Consider the following 16,336-nt stretch of genomic DNA (forward strand, 5'->3'; position numbering starts at 1 on the left):
ATACACATTTAATGGACTCAAACAAGCTTTAAGTATACACAATAAATGGAAAGATTAATCCCTGGGGCCTTTGGAATCTGTATTTCTTCTTCCTACATTTGATTTTCTTATTTTCTATGTGCAGAACACAGACAAATGATGGATTTACAACTGCAACGTGTCCCCATGGGAATAATCGAGCTGTCACACTGCACCCCACTGGCAATTTTAGTATCAGTCAGACCAGTGCTACAACCAGCCCTAGATATCCAATTTTTAAGCCTGGTTTTAATTTTCTTGAAAGGATTAATTTTCCAAATCAGGGTAACATGCACTGACAGCATTAGTGTGAAACAGCATACAGGCTTGCATCTGACCTTGAACTGCAGGAAGATGGCATGTACAGAGACAGGTAGCAGTCCTAAGAGGCTTCATTAACAGGTGACCAAAAAAATGCCATTTTAGGTATTGAAATTCCCACTAAAATGTCTTAGGGCCACTTAAAAAAAAATAGAACTAATTGTTTAATACCAGATGAACAAACTAAACCCATCTGTTTCACACAGCAGCTTCCTAATGTGCTCCTCAATGAAGCCTTACAGCTGAAATAATTTGGAATGTCCTGCAACAAAACTGGTTTCTTTGCCTCTTACCCTGTAATTCTGCAGCAGTCTCAGGTGTGGCTACAGAACACACCATCCTTCCAGATCATTTCATATTCTCCAGTCCTATTTCCAGCACCTTGTTCCAAATCCCATCAGCTCTCAGTGCTACTCAATTTCCAATGGTCACTTTCAGTGTCCTGAGCATGGGCAACAGAACAATGTAAAGCTTTGTATCACAGGCTATAATGTTTCTTCAACTTCCTGTTCCCAGTTTCCTAATTGAAGAAAACCAAACTAATGTTTTTCCACAGCTTAAAAGATGAAATCTGTTGCTGGGGTTTGGTTTGTTATTTGTTTTTTGTTGGGGTTTTTTTGTGTGTGTGGTGGTGTTTTTTTACTTAGCTGTTTGAAATCCCAAATAATTCTGAACACATAGGTAGCCAGCTGAACCAAATATACTTTAAAAGAACAAACCAGACCCAGCAGCAAACCACTGGGCCCATCACTGTGCTAACCAAAGTGCACAGTTTCCAAGGGCTTGGACATCTTTCTTTTGCATCACTTGATACCATCAATGACAATCCAAAGTCTGTATCGTGCTGCACAATCAATTTGAATGAATGTGATGCTTCTTAAGCTGCATTCATCAAAGGCAGGGTTAAGACTACTGATTTTAGCAGCTGCAAGGGCTCTGCAAGGAGCTGCTCTGCCAAACCACCCAGGCAAAAGTCACACAGACTTTGGTTAAGCTATGAGACAGAAGTCAGTCTCTGTTCTGCAGTAACGAAATCTCTCTCTTTTGAATGGCAAGTCAACAGTAACAGGTAAAAAACACCCAACAAGGCAAATAAATAAGAGAGGAAACACTTTAAGTGATGGAGAACATTTTAAATGTTGAAATTAAAAACAAAACAATGTTTTGAAAATGTATATAAACTGGATAGGTAAATGTACATTGTGCTACTCAATTTTGAGTAGCTTTTACACACATGGTTGCATTCTCTTTTAAAACAAAGATATGATATCCTGTTTGTCCAGTGCCTTAGCTCTTTCTTGGTCTACACTGTATTTCTCTAGCTGGACTACAACAAAGAGAAGACTCAGACACCCTACCTTGGTTTCTAGGAAAATCTTCAGTCTTACTCAGATGCCTAGAGGGTAAGTAAAGGGAAAAAAAAATACACCTCCTAATCATCATTTTCCTCATCATCAAATGAGAGAAGACTGCTATTTTTTATTTGCTTAGCTGTACTCTGAGGAGTAGTTGCTTCTCTCTTCGTTTTCTTTGCCTCTTTCATCTTCTTACTTGAACTTACATTGAAGTCCAAAGACTTCTCTGATACCCTTTTGGCTGGCTTCCTGAACATAATTTTTCCATCAGCAGGTTCTGATTCTGGTTCAGCACCTGTAACCAAAACAGTCAAATCAGCACAGGTGCCTACACACACACACAGACTTTCACCTTCTGCCACATCTAGTGATCTGCATGTATTAGTGTGCCAGAGGCTGGATGAACTAGAGAAGCAGTAGAAAAATCAATTCCATGGACTGTAATGAATGCTGGGATAAAGGATCTTGCAGTAATTGCCACCTTTTGTGTATGTTTCATTTCTCCTCAGATCATTTTTCCTTGTCTCTGAACCAGCAGTAACAACTTATAAAATGCTGCATAAAAATAGTAAGCAATGTGACTGCTGATAAACAATGAATTATTTTTCAACAGCCCCTAGGGTCAGTCCTCCATGGAGAAAAGTATTTCCATATGGAAGGGCATTTTTTCCACACAGGAAATCAAAAAGTTCCCTGTGTCTAGACTTGCAAGAGCCAATGCAAAAGTTTCACTACATTTTGTTCTGCCTTAGGAGGCACCTAAGTGCAGCTAGGACATTAATCAGCTGCATTTGCCAAATTAATGCAAAAGTGTTGCTCATTTGGAAAAGAAAATGCAAGTCACAGGAGCTGCTGGTGCCTGAAATTAAACAAAAGTATAGCTGTGTCAAACCAATTATAGAGTAAAATGAAGGAGAAAGGATGTAAAGGAGATATGGATGATCCTCGAATTGAAGACAAGGATCTTCATTTGAAGACAATCACTACAGACACAGAAGAAGAGAGGGCAGAATCTCAAACAGCAGAACACTGAGCAAATTCCAAGGTCCCTTTTCAAGATTCTCTTTAGCTTTGCAAAGAAATTAAAAGTTTGGAATTCACCTGATTTGTCTGACTTTGAAGCCTCTCTGATTTGCTGCTTAATTTTCATTGCCTCTTCAGCAGTCAAGTCCCCTTTTTTCAGCGTTACCACTTGAGGCTGCTCATCCTCATTGTCACTGCCGTTCTCACTGTCATCATCTGCAAGTGGAAGCTGCTCTCTCTGGACAGGAGAGAGAGAAAAGCAACTGTGATCATCACACCAAATCACAGCCACTAGGAGAAGGCTAGTTCTCTTTGATTTCACTTTTGCAGTCTGGTTAGTGAGCAGACTTAGCAGAGCTGTCAGCGTAAGGGCCTCCCAGCACACCCAGTCCAAATAGTACTCCAGTTCTATCACTGAGACACAGCATTCCCTACAAAAATACATTATGGGCTCTTTCAGTTAGAGACCAACACAGCAGGAACTTGGCAGGCAAGACATTGACTCCTTTTGCCCATTAGCTTTATTGCAAAAGCACTGTTTGCCATGCAACACCAAGAAAACCTCAAAGGCGTGGGTCCAGATCTGAACTTTCTAAGCTGCGTTCAAAACAGCTCAAATGAGGCCCACAGTGGCTTTGTTATTCAGGTTGCCTAACCAAATCATTGTGAGCATTCCTGACACAGGGAACACCATGGCCCTGTTTCTACTCTCTCAAACTTGTGCTCTGCTTGACAGAAGAATCACTTGTGAAAAATTTTATAAACTTCCTAGCATGGAAACCTTGGTGCAACAACAAAGTCCTCTGAAAACTTCATCTTATAAGGAAAAGTATTATCAGAATTTACTGAATTCACCAAGATGTAGACAAAACAGAGTCTACCTCAAGCCCACCTATCCAGCTCATCATGTCTTTTTTAAACAAACCATTGTGACTGTTACATTACTGATCAGTCTGGGGAGGTTACATGATAGTGGCTTCTTTTCTCTTAAGAGCCACAACATACATTGACCCTTTAAAGGTAATGCAGGCAAATGGAGCAAGTGGTGAAAGCCGACAGGCTGTAGTAAAAGCAATGTTCACAAACAGCTTCTACACCCAGAGTGGCACAGATTATTCAAATCAAGGTCACTAGTGGGGGTTTGTTTTGTTAGGTTAGTTTTCAGCTGCATACAAGTACACCTAGGCAACAACATAACTGAAGGAACAGCACTTACAGCTAATAGTAACCATAGTTAGAAGATTTCCTTACTCAGAAACAACAGAAACAACAGCTTTGCACATACTGTATGATGATAATGATAGGCCTCATAATCAAGGCATCTTGTAGTATCTTAGCACAAACCACATGCAAAACCATGCTGGAAACAGAAAAAGCACAATGCCTTCAGAAAACACTGCCTTTGAGCAAGCTGACCTCAACCTTACTGCCCCTGCCTTAGCTTCCTGGCTATGCCACCAGTTTGTCTGCTGACATATTAGTATGATGTTTACACAGTTTTTAAAAATTATTTTCTTTAATATATTCTTAAATATTTTCTTCCTCTTTTCTTTTCTGCCTGGGCTTTCTAAGGCCAGTTAAACTTGGGACATCATTGCTCCGTTGTGGCCCCACAGACATCTTAAGCACTGAGAGGTCAGCACTGGCTGCTCTGCAAAGGGCACCGTCACCACCACGGCTGCAATTATTAAATACAGCAGTGAGGAGGGACACAGCAATTTATTGTTCTTGCTTTGAACCTCCAACACAGAAGCAAAAGCAAGTTACAAAAACTCGTTCAGCACATCTGAGTGACTAGCTCTCCCATACAGAGCCAAAGCCTTGAGGTACCGTTACACCACCGCCTGGGTCGGGGCCTCTCCCGCTGCTTCAATTTAGGCCCCAGCGGAAGCATCACGGCACAGGAGGCGCCATAAAGAGGGAGCTGCCCCCTTCCTATCCCGGGAAACAGGGGAAAAGAAATAAGGCAAGGCGGCGGCAGCAGCAGCCCAGGGCTGGGGAGGGCCGCGCTGCTCGACCACGGGGGCCAGGCCGTTACCTTGGTTTCCACTGTGGGCCCCTCCCGATACCCGACCTGCCGCTTGAAGCGGCTGAGAAATGCGGGCTCGGCCGGCCGCACATAGGAAACCTGGTTCCTTTTGCTCATGGCTGCTGCCCGCCGCGCTCCCGTCTCCGCGCCTACTTCCGGGCGGGTCGGACGGCGGCCCTAGTGGGACAGAATTAGCACCCCGCCTCCCTGCCGCAACGCACTCCATCACGTGAGGAAAGGACCGGCAGAGCCGCATGGCCGCGACCAGGCTGGCTTCGAGCAGGAGGAGGAGCCACGCACCCCGCCGCTCTTAGCGCCAAATTCAAACCTTCCGCCATTTTGTTCAGGCGGCCGGGGACGCGCGGCGGTCGGCAGGGCTCCCGTCGATCATGGCTTCCGGCGTGAGAGGTGAGGGGGAGCAGCATAGCCCTGAGGCTGTGCAGAGGCTGAGGGGCGTTCTATTCTGTGCGGGTAGCAACTGGGCACCGGGGCGGATGGGTGAGAGGAGGCCGCGCTGTAGGCTCTGCCCCGTGAGGCCGACCGGCTCCGCTGGGATGTCACCAGATGAAAGCCACCCCCGCACGGAGGGCCGATGTTCTGGGGCTCGGTGTGTCCCGGGTGGTGTCGGAGAAGGCCGGTAGGGTTGGAGCGGCGTGGAGAGCGATTACCTCCGGTCCGTCCAGACGCGCTTCTTGTGATTGACGGACGCAAGCAGCTCTCCCCAGCAGGAAGGCTGGGCAAGCCCTGCGCCTCTCAGCCGGCCAGCCTTTGTCAGTTGTTCTGCCGTGCTTTATCCGGTCTTCATTAGCTGCGATGTCTGTAGCTGTAGCGTCCTGCAGACCTTCCAGCGAAGGCTGAAGATGCGGTGTGAGGGATACGGTTTAGTGGCGGACTTAGTAGCGCTAGGTGAAGGGCTGGGCTCGGTGTTCTTCAGAGTCTCTGCCAACCAAAACAATTCCCTGACTATGAATGCAGCCCTTAAAGCTCTCGGGTGACAGCCAGTAATTTCCTTCTGCACTTGAAGAATAAAAACCGAATTAAACCCCAGCACGTCTCTCACATGCTGTGTGAATCAAAGGCAAAAGGCTGGCGTAGCAACAGCAGGGTACTTAGGAAGGGTGAAGGGTAATGAGAAGGTTAGGATGTCTGCATATCTTTATTAATTGTGTTTTAAAAGAAGAAAACCCCTGCACTTTCAAAGACTTTATGAGGTCTTTATTATCAGACTGTTTTGGCAAACCATCTTTAATTGTAATTCTACTTGTTCTAGTGGTTTGCTTCTGTTAGTTAGATCTTTGACTAAGTTATGTGAAATGATTCTGTGTCAGATTCATGCTAAAGTGGAAACCAGGTCACTGTATCTACCTGTGTGTTAATGTGTCCCGTCTTGGGGGACCTTCTAGCTGCCTTCCAGAACCTGAAGAGATTCTGCAGGAAGGCTGCAGAGGGACTTTTCCTAAGGGTGTCTAGAGACAGGACAAGGGGGAATGGTTTGAAGCTGAGGGAGAGCAGGGTTAGACTGGAGCTTAGGAAGAAGTTCTTCAGTCCGAGGGTGGTGAGACTCTGGAATAGGCTGCCCAGGGAGGTTGTGGATGCCTCCTCTCTGGGGGTGTTGAAGGCCAGGTTGGACGTGGCCTTGAGCAGCTGAGTCTAGTTGAGGCATTGGAATGTGCTACCCAGGGAGGTGGTTGAGCCACCAACTCTGGATGTGTTTAAAGGTCATTTGGGTGTGGTGCTTGGGGATATGGTTTAGGGGATGAACTTTGTAGAATAGGGTTATTGGTTGGACTTGGTGATCCTGAGGGTCTCTTCCAACCTGAATGTTTCTGTGATTCTGAAAGGTGTCCCTCCCCATGGTCAGGAGCTTGGAGGAGGTGATCTCTGAGGTCATTTCCCACCTGAAATGGAAAGCTGTGCAGACTGATGCTCATGTGCAGGAGAGCTTTCTGCTTTACAGAGTGCTCAATATTCCTTCATAAAAATTAAAATAAAGCAGCTCCTCCCTTGTGGAGTTCTAGAAAATTGAGGTTTTGCAGTCAGGTCAGTAAAACTCTTCCATGCTGTATGGTTTTATCCATGTTTAAAATGCAGTGGGGACTATATAATACTGTTCGCATTTAATTCTCAAAATTTCTCTTTGTAAACCTTATATATGTTAATGTAAGAGGTTGCTTAGTGCACACTTACTGCAGGGGGCATGCTCACATTGCAGGACTGGACCTTTCTCTACCTTTCCAAGAAAATGCAAGCTTCCTGCCAAAGGAAGACAGTTAAATATTTCTGTGCAGGTCTAGCTCATGCATGAAGCAGATATTTCTAAGGCTCTCCATTCATCTCAGTATTGCTTACAGTAGAGACCTTACTGCTCTCTACAACTACCTGAAAGGAGGTTGTAGCCAGGTGGGGGTTGGTCTCTTCTCCCAGGCAACCAGCACCAGAACAAGAGGACACAGCCTCAAGCTGCACCAGGGGAGGTTTAGGCTGGATGTTACAAAAGTTCCTCACAGAAAGAGAGATTGGCCATTGGAATGTGCTGCCCAGGGAGGTGATGGAGTCACCATCCCTGGAGGTGTTTAGGAAGAGACTGGATTGGTCACTTGGTGCCCTGGTTTAGTTGATTAGATAGTGCTGGATGATAGGTTGGACTCGATGATCTCAGGTCTTTTCCAACCTGGTTAATTCTGTATTTTATAACAGGGGAGGGGGGGTTGAGCAGTAATTTTCTGTTTAATTTTTGTCTCTTTCACTTTTGCAGATTCACGTGACTCTGCACTGCCTTTGAACTCACCTAGGTAAAGTAGCATCAGCTGGTTCCTGTATGGGGACAATCACATTGCACAAAAACTGCAAACAAAACCCAGCTTAATTTTGTGAAATAATTTAAAGGGTTGTTTGGTTTGTTTTTTCCCCTCAACATTTTCCTGCACAAGATTGTTGCCTCTCTCTCTCCTCACTTCCTTATATATCTATATCTATTTATTTTCAATAAGTTCTTTTAATAAAAGTGGTGTTCTGAGGTGTCACATTTCTCCTGGAATGCTGCCATGCAGTAAATTCCCATTTCTCCACTAACTCTGCAGCTGGACTCTAGAATTTCTCTAAGAGATACTCAAGAAGGAATTTCAATTCCATGAGCAAGTCCTAAGCTAAAATAAAAGGCCCTCTTCCAAAGAGAAACAGTTTGTGCCAGAACTCAGAATAATATTGTCTCATGAGAATACATTCAGCAAGTTCATGTCATGCATCTTAAATCCAGTCTAACCTCTTCCTTTTCTCAGCTGCTTCCTGTTCTTTTTTTGCCCTTTCCTCTCTGGTACTCCCCAACCCCACGCAAGTTCTTCCTCCACTTTTAAAGCTGTTCTCTTTTTTTCCCTTGTTTGCCAACAACTGAAAATCCATAACACACTCATGCCATAGATGCTTTTTGGGAAAGAATGAATTAAAATATAGCTAAGTGTGCTACCACTTCACATAAGAATTTGGTTATTTTATGTTATGTACTCAAATGTTAGTAACTTTCTTGCTGGAGCATAGCATTGCCAGTTCCATTTAAGAGTCTTTTGTAACTTCCAGTGTTAAGGATGCTTGAAATTTGTAGTCTTAGAAACTACCAAAACCTTTATCAAACCTTTACCAAAACACTGGTTTTCTATATCTCAGGCTCATGGTGAAAGGTGTCCTTTTAGAGTAAAGTTACAAGCAGCAGCAATAAATTGCAGTAATTTGACGTCCTTTGGGTTTAAATCTGCCAGGCAACCTGGTTTTAAGTCTACCTGCAATAAATCTGTGGCTTGTAGTGAATCAATGTAGACAGCTACAAGTAGGATATTTCCAATGTGACTTCATCCTTAAATCTGGGGTTTATTTTGTGATTTCCTGTTCTCAGACAGCTGATGGATCTATTGCAAAGTGATCTAATGCATAGATGTTCATTTAGTGTTGAAGGTGATGCTATCAAAGTTTACGTAAGGGTCCGCCCCCCTTCAGAGGCAGCCGCGCTCACCGATGGAGATCAAGGCTTGTGTTTGTCTGTGCTGTCATCAACTACCATTCGCCTGCACTCCAAGCCTGAGCCAAAGATCTTCACCTTTGATTATGTTGCAAATATGGAAACAACACAGGTAAGAACATCCACAATCTTGCCACGATGCTGCAGTTTTCCCCCAAAGTTTGGCAACTGCCACACTAAACCTTTCCGAAGAGGTAATGCCTGAGGTCTTGTTTGATGTGGTCAGATTGGAATATGTGGTTAGAATACAGAAATGTTACACTATAGTTCTCATAGTATTGCTGTGGGGGGTTTTAACTGTTAATTTCTTCAATTAAATTCAAATGGAAATTTCTATTGGTAAGTTACACAGTAGATAGAAAATAAACCCACCTGTTGAGATAAGCATGAACATAGCTGGCAGTCAGTAGCTAATATTAAAGATTGGGTTTGTATATTAGGAACTTAAGAATTTGTATTCTAATGAAAATAGCTGGCAGTAAGCAGGTAATATTAAAGATGGGATTTGTATATTAGGAACTTAAGAGTTTGTATTCTGTTTTGTACATTTCCTTCTTACCCATTTGCCTGCTGCACAGATGCATTATCTGAGATGGGTAATACTGGGAGGAAGAGCCTTCAGTTTAGTTTTATTCTGTAATATGTATTTGGAAGCTGTTACTATGATGATGAGTTTTATTTTTCTTCCTGTTTATCAAGGAATAAATGATTCTATGGATAAACTTTTTTGAGGAGTGATTTACGTCACACAGCCCTGGGATGCATTGTTTTGCTGTGAGAACCCCAGGGCTCATGATACATGTCTAAACTTAAGGAATACATCTATTTTATATGTAATAAAGTTGTGGCATAGAACACTCTGATAGAAGAGCTACTGAAATGAGTGGTGCCAAGTGCCTTTTCTTTCCTTTGTGCCCAGGAGTCAGTGTTCTCAAGTGTGGCCAAAAATATTGTTGAATCTTGTATGAATGGCTACAATGGAACCATCTTTGCATAGTAAGTCATTTAATGGTATTTCATTGATTTGCAACATTTGAGGGGGTTGTGTTCATGTGTACCTGCTCAATGTTACAGTAAACTTTGAAAGTGCTTCCTTAGTGCAGCAAACAACCATTGTTGTTAATAAAAACTAGGAGTTTTATTGAACTGTTAGGAGAAAGCTTGTTGTTTTCAGTATGTCCACAGAAAAATGGAATGAAAAATCACTTCAACTTGGTATTTGGCCAGCTCAAATCTTTATTAAGTCTTCACTGCCTGTGGGAAAACTCATGGATGCTAATTTTAACGTTAAAAACATTTTCAAGGCAGAGGTTTATCCATGACCAAAAGTATTAGATTTATTTTCTTTGTTTGGGGTTTTTTTTTCGTTGTGAAATCTGAGTAAGCACTTTTGTCAAAAATGCCAACTTGAAGGACTGTTCTAATCAACATCTTACCAGGAGTTCTAGCCTAGCACAGTGTTTGCAGAACTATGAAATCTGCTTTGTTACAATAGACAAATGTGGAAAACTGAAGTGAAATTGGCCTGATCTCTAATGTGATTAATAACTATGGAGAGAAAAACAATATATAGTAAACTTCATCTTTGTGATTTTGGGTTTATGTGCACTGCTGAGTGACACACAACCCGAAAGACTGACCCCAAAATCATTTTACACAAAGTCACAGAGTGTTAGGGGTTGGAAGGGACCTCCAGAGATCATCCAGTCCAACTTTCCTGCCAGAGCAAGACCATTCAGGGCAGGTCACACAGGAAAACATCCAGGTGGGTTTTGAAAGTCTCCAGAGGAGACTCCACAACCTCTCTGGGCAGCCTGCTTCAGGCCTCCAGCACCCTCACAGTGAAAAAGCTTTTCCTTCTGTTCCCATGGCACCTCCTCTGCTCCAGCTTGCCCCCATTGCCTCTTGTTCTGTCCTTGGATGTCCTGATCAGAGCCTGGCTCTGTCCTCCTGACACTGCCCTGCACATCTTTATCAATGGGAGTGAGGGCACCCCTCAGGCTCCTCTGCTCCAAGCTGAAGAGCTCTAGCTCCCTCAGCCTGTCCTCAGCAGGGAGATATTCCACTTCCTTCATCAGCTTTGTGGTTCTATGCTGAACTCTTTCAAGCAGTTTCCTGAGATCCTTCTTGAGCTGAGGGGCCCAGAACTGGACACAGTGTTCCAGATGTGGCCTCAGAGTAGAGAGGAAGGAGACCCTCTCTGGACCTACTCACCACACCTCTTCTAATGCACCCCAGGTTGCCATTGACCTAGTGTTGGGGGAATTTTCAACCCACCACGGTATATTTGAAAGCCTTCATTTTAACAGCAAGTTCCACTATTTTCCTGTCCAACAGAAATAAGGAAGAAAATGGTGGGTGGCAGGGAAGGGAAAAGGTGGTTTCTCTAACATGGCCAAAATTTGCTCTTCTTTTTAATGCCTTTTTTAGCTGACCAATTTCTCAGCCTGCCTCTGTCTCTTTTTAGCTTCAGTTTAGAATATTTTGTCTAATGGAATTTTAAGCTGTGAGTTCTCCTTAAAAGTTCCAGATTAATGACAAGCTCAGAAGCAGAATAAACCTTAGTCTGACCTTTGTTATTTGTGTTCTTGTTAGTGGCCAGACTGGATCAGGAAAAACCTTTACAATGATGGGTAAGTGCAAGATGGTGCTTAATCTTTCAGTAGTGTTTTAATGTTTGTTTTTTGCCTTGAACTGAAATGTTTTGCTCAAATACCCAAGGTTGATTTAGATCTTTGTCTTCCTTTGGGTAACTTTAAGGTTTAAGAAATGGGCTGGTACTCAGTGTAGTTGTTCTTGATTTATATAAAAAAAGTGAAGTGTAGGTATCCTTCTCTTTGAAGATGTAGGATTTTTGTGATTCTAACAGAAGAGGGGCTTTTGAATTCAATCAAACACTTGTAATAAATCTGCTCAAAAATTACTATTTTAATAGCTTCCCTTTTTGGCTTTTATCCCTTTCATGTGTAGAAAACCACTGTAGCATCCTGGGACCCTCCATATTAAAACACACTTAGAAACAACTACCTCCTACCCAGCTAGGAATATGTGGAGGCATCCCCTTGTAATCCTCTTCTTCCAGTGGTGGTTTTAAGTACATTAATATTGACATCAGAAAGTTACTGAAGTGCCCAAAACCATTTTGACCAACGTGTTTCAAGGACTGCATAGAAATTAACTAAATATGGGGGCAGACTTGTTCTTCAGGTTGAGGCAGCTGTATTGTCATACCTGCCCGTGTTTGCTGTGGAAATCCAAGTAGTTTATACTATTTTAGGCTTGGATCACCTATGGACAGCTAAAAAAACTTTCACAAGCATCATTTAGCCTTACAGATAAATCTGACTTTGGATGATGAGTTCTCAAAAGCCTTTTTATTGCATTTTCTTCTGTGATTTGGACATTAAAGTGACTAAAACCTGCTTGCTCAAATCTTTTGTAAGGACACCTTGATAAGGTCAACCCTTACTTTTCAGCAGCACTAATTTAATTGTGGGTTTTTTTGTAATGAAAAACTTCTTTAGGGCCATCTGATTCTGATAACTTCACTCACAGCCTGAGAGGTGTCATCCCACGGAGCTTTGAATACTTGTTCTTCCTAATTGAACGGGAAAAAGAAAAGGTACACTTATTCTAGTTTGTGCTTTTCGTTGCAGTAATGTCTCACATGAAAGATCAGCCAAGGGGTTTTGGGAAGCCAGGTGTGTAGCTGTTGGCTTTCCAGGATTAATTCCATCCTGCATGACATTTATTAACAAAAAGTGCTGGCATCCAGTGCTTTACCAAATAATAGTGCACATTCTGCAGACACAAGTGTGCTTGTATTTGGAGTCTAAAAATGCATTGAGGGTTCTGGATGTTGGCTGTCATCTGGACATCAGCAAAGAATAGCATGCAGGATATATCCAGCCACTTTAGGCAGATGTAAAAAGAGACTCAGTGCCATACAATGCCAGGCTCAATAAACCCAATCTGTTTACAGTGCAAATTGCTGTGTGTTGCAGGCTGGCAGTGGAAAGAGTTTTCTCTGCAAGTGCTCCTTTATTGAAATCTACAATGAACAGATATTTGACTTGCTGGATTCTGCTTCAGCTGGTCTCTTGCTCAGAGAACACATCAAGAAGGGAGTCTTTGTTGATGGTGCTGTTGAACAGGTGTTGTCATCTGCTGCTGAAGCATACCAGGTAATTTTTGTTACTTTTTAATGTAGGGGCTATTTCTCTTTGGTAAATGTTCCTCCTTGATTAAAGCACTTCTATTGCACAGTGTTTGACACCCTCTTCCCCTACAATCAGCTTGAAAAGCTGTTTCTAGGTAGTGCTTCCTGACTGTGCCTGACACGTAGGAAATTGTATAGCCCTGGGGTTTGGGTTATATAAATTGCAATGACAGCAATATTTCCCTGGTGCTTACCTTACACATCTCTAAGATAGCAGATGTACTCTTCTGTTGCTAATTAGGCAGTGTGTGTGTGTTCCAGAAATTGTCAGCTTTATTTCTCCACGAAGGAGAGACACACACACACAACAATTATGTGACTTTAAATGGTTTTTAATCTTGTGTACTGCTAGCATACACCAGTGTGGGATGACTTTTGCTTTCAACCAGCAATGGCACTCTTGGAGGAAAGACGTTAATACTGTAATGAATACTGTTATGAAGCTTGACTGCAGCTGTAGTTTTTCACTTTTAAAATACTTGTGCAAGGGAAAACTTAAAAAAAAAAAATCCCACATCTTGTCCTTGGTATTTGTTGAAAGCTGTTGCACTGAAATGTGCTCACTGCTGTTCATGTCAGCTGCACATAAATAGAGTTTGAGATACTTGGTATTGCGGAGTGTTAGGGGTTGAAAGGGACCTTGAAAGATCATCCAACCCCCCTGCCAGAGCAGGATCACCCAGGGCAGGTCACACAGGAACACATCCAGGTGGGTTTTGAATGTCTCTAGAAAAGCAGACTCCACAACCGCTCTGGGCAGCCCGCTTCAGGGCTCTGTCACCCTCACAGTGAAAATGTTTCTCCTTATGCTCACGTAGAACCTCCTCTGCTCCAGCTTGCCCCCATTGCCTCTTGTTCTGTCCTTGGATGTCCTGATCAGAGCCTGGCTCTGTTCTCCTGACACTGCCCCGCACATGTTTATCAACAGGAATGAGGGCACCCCTCATGCTCCTCTGCTCTAAGCTGAAGAGCCCCAGCTCCCTCAGCCTGTCCTCAGCAGGGAGATGTTCCACTGCTTTCAGTACCTTTGTGGCTCTGCACTGGGCTCTTTCAAGCATTATTGGATGTCTTTTCCACACTTAGGTATTAACTACGGGTTGGCGAAACCGTCGTGTGGCATCCACCTCAATGAACAGGGAGTCCTCAAGGTCTCACGCAGTCTTCACCATCACAGTGGAATCCATGGAGAAAAACAATGAGGTCGTTAACATTCGATCTTCCCTGCTCAACCTGGTAGACCTGGCAGGGTCTGAGAGACAGAAAGACACTCACACAGAAGGGCTGAGGTTGAAGGTTAGTTCTGTCATAGCTGTGGCATCTGTTTTCAGATGTGCTGCTGCCCTGGTCCATCCAGCAGACCTTTGTTGTTTTCTCTTCTTTAGGAAGCAGGTAACATCAATCGATCGCTCAGCTGCCTGGGCCTGGTCATCACAGCACTTGTTGATGTGGGTAATGGCAAACAGAGACACATTTGTTACCGGGACTCCAAGCTCACCTTTCTGCTACGGGTAATATAGATCCTCTGGATATCATCTGCTGCTTGGGATAGAGAAAAAAAATACTTGTTTAGGTTGGGGGTTTTGCTCAAAAAAAATGAACTCAGGTACATAAAAAATTTGTTTCCATTTTGTGCTGGTGGAAGAATGCTTTTTTTGCTTAAACAGAACTGCACTCAATTTATTGCTGTTTACTGAAGACACGTTTGTTTATGCTCATAACCTCCTATTACAAGTTTGCAAGTTTTAAAGGAAAAGAAGCCTCTGTCTTCATCCCTGTTCTTTGGGACATGTTGTGTGTCACAGTGTAATGCTTACAGATGTGTTCAAACCTTTGACAGGATTTCCAGAGTTAGCCTAATGTGCAGAAGAAACTGCAGGAGTACTAAGTAGCTTATAGGTGATGGTTTCCTGCTGTCACCTAAGCCACACAAACGAGGCTGACTTCCATGTTTTTACCTAGGATTCCCTTGGTGGCAATGCAAAAACATCAATAATTGCCAACGTCCACCCAGGAGCCAGGTGCTTTGGTGAGACACTCTCCACTCTCAATTTTGCTCAGCGAGCAAAGCTGATTAAAAACAAGGTAGGGAAGTTACTCAATGTCTTTGTTGTTGCACAATACATTTGGGGTTGTCAGGGAGCTGGGGTTGTCCAGCCTAGGGAAGATTCCAAGGGGATCTCAGAGCTGCCTTCCAATAGCTGAAGGGATCCTACAGGAAGGCTGCAGAGGGGCTTTTCATGAGGCTGTCTACAGACAGGATGAGGGAGAATGGTTTGCAGCTGAGGGAAAGCAGGGTTAGATTGGAGCTTAGGAAGAAGTTCTTCAGTCTGAGGGTGGTGAGACTCTGGAATAGGCTACCCAGGGAGGTTGTGGCTGCCTCCTCCCTGGGGGTGTTGTAGGTCAGGCAGGATGAGGCCTTGAGCAGCTGAGTCTAGTTGAGAGGTGTCCCTGGCCATGGTGGGGAGGTTGGAGGCGATGATCTCTGAGGTCCCTTCCAACCTGAGCCATTCTGTGATTTAAAGCACACATCAGCAAACAAGGTAGCTTCATTGACATACTCTTATGCTTCCACTAATTTAAATGAATAAAACGTCTTTTTAAAATCCTAAATTTGCTTTCCTAAATGGGTTTTCTGACATGACTTTTGTAAAGCACTTGTTTGGTTTTGTTTATGGATAGAGTACAAGAGCTGAGGATGAGGTGATGGCTGACAGTAGTGTGTATTCGCTGCTTGTTCTCAGGGCACTTCATTGCAGACTTACTTTGTACTTTTTCTAATGAAAACTAAAATTGTCATTTCAAAGTTTGATTTAATGGTGAATCAATTCTAATAGGGTTTTTTATATACTAATACCCAGAATATAATTTCTCATGAGTGGGTTTTGACAGTCTGGCATCTGGCTGGGAACAACTGTCTTCAGTGTAAAGTGCTTTGTCAAAAAGCTTCAGACACAATTCTGCAGAAAACATTACATTTTTTAACCAATCCTTTTAGCCAAAGTGTAACTCACTGTTTTCTCACTAAATGAAACATTGCTTTTTCCACTGGCTCTTCCTTTCCTAAGATGGAGTGACCTCTTGGTGGGTTTGTTGCTTTGCAGTCTTCGGAGTTTTCTCTTATCCTATAAAGTATAAGATATTTATTTGTTCCTTTTCCTAATTTTCTCTTAATGTACTTATGAAAGGCTGTGGTCAATGAAGACACACAGGGAAATGTGAGCCAGCTGCAAGCTGAGGTCAAGAAGTTGAAAGAGCAGCTTGCTCAACTTACTTCAGTGCCATCTATGCCTTATATTTCTATATCACAAGGTAAGAGCTGGGGCTGAGGAGAGGCATCTTGCTACTTTAGTAGCCTAGAGTGT

General features: G+C 43.2%; 2 protein-coding genes across 2 annotated transcripts in view; one reads left to right on the forward strand and one right to left on the reverse strand.

The window, feature by feature from the left end:
• Positions 1–967: 967 nt before the first annotated feature.
• On the reverse strand, positions 968–4,907 carry KIAA1143 (KIAA1143 ortholog). The gene is made up of 3 exons (XM_009898400.2): positions 4,756–4,907; positions 2,796–2,955; positions 968–1,989 (listed from the first exon to the last, which is right to left on the reverse strand). The coding sequence occupies exons 1-3, from the start codon at positions 4,861–4,863 to the stop codon at positions 1,772–1,774; spliced, it is 486 nt and encodes a 161-aa protein (XP_009896702.2). The 5' UTR covers positions 4,864–4,907; the 3' UTR covers positions 968–1,771.
• A 333-nt stretch (positions 4,908–5,240) lies between these two features.
• Positions 5,241–16,336, forward strand: part of KIF15 (kinesin family member 15) — a 35,088-nt gene continuing 23,992 nt past the window's right edge. The window contains exons 1-12 of the mRNA XM_009898399.2: positions 5,241–5,383; positions 5,555–5,652; positions 7,502–7,538; positions 8,684–8,867; positions 9,675–9,751; positions 11,351–11,388; positions 12,280–12,377; positions 12,760–12,939; positions 14,058–14,267; positions 14,357–14,482; positions 14,934–15,056; positions 16,160–16,283. Of these exons, the coding sequence (XP_009896701.2) occupies positions 5,241–5,383; positions 5,555–5,652; positions 7,502–7,538; positions 8,684–8,867; positions 9,675–9,751; positions 11,351–11,388; positions 12,280–12,377; positions 12,760–12,939; positions 14,058–14,267; positions 14,357–14,482; positions 14,934–15,056; positions 16,160–16,283 (1,438 nt within the window). The remainder of the gene's footprint in view (positions 5,384–5,554; positions 5,653–7,501; positions 7,539–8,683; positions 8,868–9,674; positions 9,752–11,350; positions 11,389–12,279; positions 12,378–12,759; positions 12,940–14,057; positions 14,268–14,356; positions 14,483–14,933; positions 15,057–16,159; positions 16,284–16,336) is intronic.

The sequence above is a fragment of the Dryobates pubescens genome, chromosome 4 (assembly GCF_014839835.1).
Source record: "Dryobates pubescens isolate bDryPub1 chromosome 4, bDryPub1.pri, whole genome shotgun sequence".
Lineage (NCBI taxonomy): Eukaryota > Metazoa > Chordata > Aves > Piciformes > Picidae > Dryobates > Dryobates pubescens.

Bases quoted from the DNA above. Each gene is read 5' to 3' on its own strand.
- KIAA1143 (XM_009898400.2), bottom strand. From the start codon at position 4,863: ATGAGCAAAAGGAACCAGGTTTCCTATGTGCGGCCGGCCGAGCCCGCA. The intron at 2,956-4,755 runs GTAACGGCCTGG...TCTCCTGTCCAG, and splicing joins GGCCCACAGTGGAAACCAAG to AGAGAGCAGCTTCCACTTGC. The intron at 1,990-2,795 runs GTGAATTCCAAA...TTTTGGTTACAG, and splicing joins TTCAAAGTCAGACAAATCAG to GTGCTGAACCAGAATCAGAA.